Source organism: Volvox carteri (assembly GCF_000143455.1).
Source record: "Volvox carteri f. nagariensis unplaced genomic scaffold VOLCAscaffold_84, whole genome shotgun sequence".
In the NCBI taxonomy this organism is placed as follows: domain Eukaryota; kingdom Viridiplantae; phylum Chlorophyta; class Chlorophyceae; order Chlamydomonadales; family Volvocaceae; genus Volvox; species Volvox carteri.
In genome coordinates, this window is record NW_003307627.1 from 327,120 (window position 1) to 329,810 (window position 2,691).

At 58.6% G+C, this 2,691-nt stretch overlaps 1 protein-coding gene across 1 annotated transcript in view; it reads left to right on the forward strand.

The window, feature by feature from the left end:
* Window positions 1-2,465: 2,465 nt before the first annotated feature.
* The window catches only part of VOLCADRAFT_107944 (uncharacterized protein), a gene marked incomplete at both ends in the record, with an annotated part of 4,622 nt that continues 4,396 nt past the window's right edge, over window positions 2,466-2,691 (forward strand). The window contains one exon of the mRNA XM_002957994.1: window positions 2,466-2,603. Coding sequence (XP_002958040.1) covers window positions 2,466-2,603 — 138 coding nt within the window. The remainder of the gene's footprint in view (window positions 2,604-2,691) is intronic.

The window sequence follows — 2,691 nt, forward strand, 5'->3', positions numbered from 1 at the left end:
ACTCAACACAACCTACCTGCCCAAGGCAACTCCGCCTGGGTGCTTCGCTGCACAAGAGCAAATACCCGCTGGGGCTGGCCTTGCGGATAAACGTAACACAAACTACCGGCCCAAGGCAGCTCCGCCTGGGTGCTTCGCTGCCCGAGAGCAAAAACCTGCGGGGCTGGCCTTGCGGATAAACCCAACATAACCTACCTGCCCAAGGCAGCTCCGCCTGGGTGCTTCACTGTGCGAGAGCAAAACCTTGCTGGTGCTGGCCTTGCGGATAAACGCAACACAACCTACCAACCCAAATCAACTCAGCCTGGGTGCTTCGCTGCGCGAGAGCAAAACCCTGCTGGGCTGGCCTTGCGGATAAACGTAACACAAACTACTGGCCCAAGGCAGCTCCGCCTGGGTGCTTCACTGCCCGAGTGCAAAAACCTGCGGGTGCTGGCCTTGCAGATAAACGCAACACAAACTACCTGCCCAAGGCAGCTCCACCTGGGTGCTTCACTGCACGAGAGCAAAAACCCCCTGGGGCTGGCCTTGCGGATAAACGCAACACAACCTACCTGCCCAAGGCAACTCCGCCTGGGTGCTTCACTGCGCGAGAGCAAAACCTGCGGGTGCTGGCCTTGCGGATAAACGCAACACAAACTACCTGCCCAAGGCAGCTCCGCCTGGGTGCTTCACTGTGCGAGAGCAAAAACCTGCTGGTGCTGGCCTTGCGGATAAACGCAACACAAACTACCTGCCCAAGGCAGCTCCGCCTGGGTGCTTCACTGCCCGAGAGCAAAACCCCCTGGGGCTGGCCTTGCGGATAAACGCAACACAAACTACCTGCCCAAGGCAGCTCCGCCTGGGTGCTTCACTGCCCGAGAGCAAAAACCTGCGGGTGCTGGCCTTGCGGATAAACGCAACACAAACTACCTGCCCAAGGCAGCTCCACCTGGGTGCTTCACTGCGCGAGAGCAAAAACCTGCTGGGGCTGGCCTTGCGGATAAACGCAACACAAACTACCTGGCCCAAGGCAGCTCCGCCTGGGTGCTTCACTGCACGAGAGCAAAAACCTGCGGGGCTGGCCTTGCGGATAAACGCAACACAAACTACCTGCCCAAGGCAGCTCCGCCTGGGTGCTTCGCTGCCCGAGAGCAAAAACCTGCGGGTGCTGGCCTTGCGGATAAACGCAACACAACCTACCTGCCCAAGGCAACTCCGCCTGGGTGCTTCACTGTGCGAGAGCAAAAACCTGCTGGGGCTGGCCTTGCGGATAAACCAACACAAACTACCTGGCCCAAGGCAGCTCCGCCTGGGTGCTTCACTGCCGAGAGCAAAAACCTGCGGGGCTGGCCTTGCGGATAAACGCAACACAAACTACCTGCCCAAGGCAGCTCCCCTGGGTGCTTCGCTGCCCGAGAGCAAAAACCGCTGGGGCTGGCCTTGCGGATAAACTCAACACAACCTACCTGCCCAAGGCAGCTCAGCCTGGGTGCTTCACTGCGCGAGAGCAAAAACCTGCTGGGGCTGGCCTTGCGGATAAACTCAACACAAGCTACTGGCCTAAGGCAACCCAGCCCTGGTGCTGGCCTTCCAGCTAAACGCATCTAAGCCTACCGGCCCAAGGCCACTCAGCCTGGGTGCTTTACCACGCCCCCCCTGGGGCTGGCCTTTCGGATCAGCACAACGCAATGCAGGCGTTTCTCTCCCTGAGAGCATCACCCGGGTAAAGCCTACCGGCCGTGGGCACTCGTTATTGGGCAGACTTCCTGAGTCTAGTTGCTACCCGATGAGCGCAAGGCGGTCCGGGCACTTCAGTGGGCTCCAGCTGGTCACCTGGCAGTAACCCGCGGTGGTAATAAACCATGCTGAGCTAAACCTCGAAGCAATGACCTCTCCACTGCGGCGCCGTCCCCTCGTAGCCGGATCACCCCATTCCCCAGCAAAACATGCATAGTTGCCAACCCTTTGTGGCCGGTTTAGGGACACCCCTTTCCCTCTTACACACAACTGGGTAGGCCTAGTTGCAGCTGGCTGCACCTGCTTTCAGACAATGCGGGATAAGGCGCGGAGTCCGTTGATCACCGCATCGTCCCCTTCTGGGTGTTTCCGTCGCGTGCCATTCTTATCGCCTTCGTCATAGCCATTACTTCGTTCTCCTCCGGACCTCCTCCGACTCCACCGTGCACTTCATCCCGCTCGGCCATCTCTTTGCTGTTACTGACGCCCGATGTGCCAGTAATGCTGTGTTCTCTGATTTCCTTCCTTATTAAACTGGGTCCAAATGTATTGTATATTGTTTTTTTTGACGTCCCTATTCCCCAACAAACGACGTTCTGACTTGTGCTTGCTTGCACAGTTATCAGGCAATCTTGCGTTGTGTGGAGTTAGCGCCTTGTTCCCAGCTAATCTTTGTGGGCTGAACACAACTCAGTTATCCCCTTTGGTTCCTATTACTAGCCCTGCCCATCCAGCCCAACACGGAGATGGGTGCCGCCACAGCTGAGGTGGAAACCGCCATGGCTGCCGAAGGCGCCGAAGCAGGGGAACAGGATGGGCGGCCGGGGGCAATGCAGCTGCTGCAGCCAGGGATGGCGCTGGCGTCAGGCAGCGGGCTGCAGCAGGTAAGTGGACATGTCAGGCTACAAGCCACGGGTTTGTACAGGTGCCAGGGTGACAGCCGAGCCCCGAACAGGGGGGATCCTCTAGAGT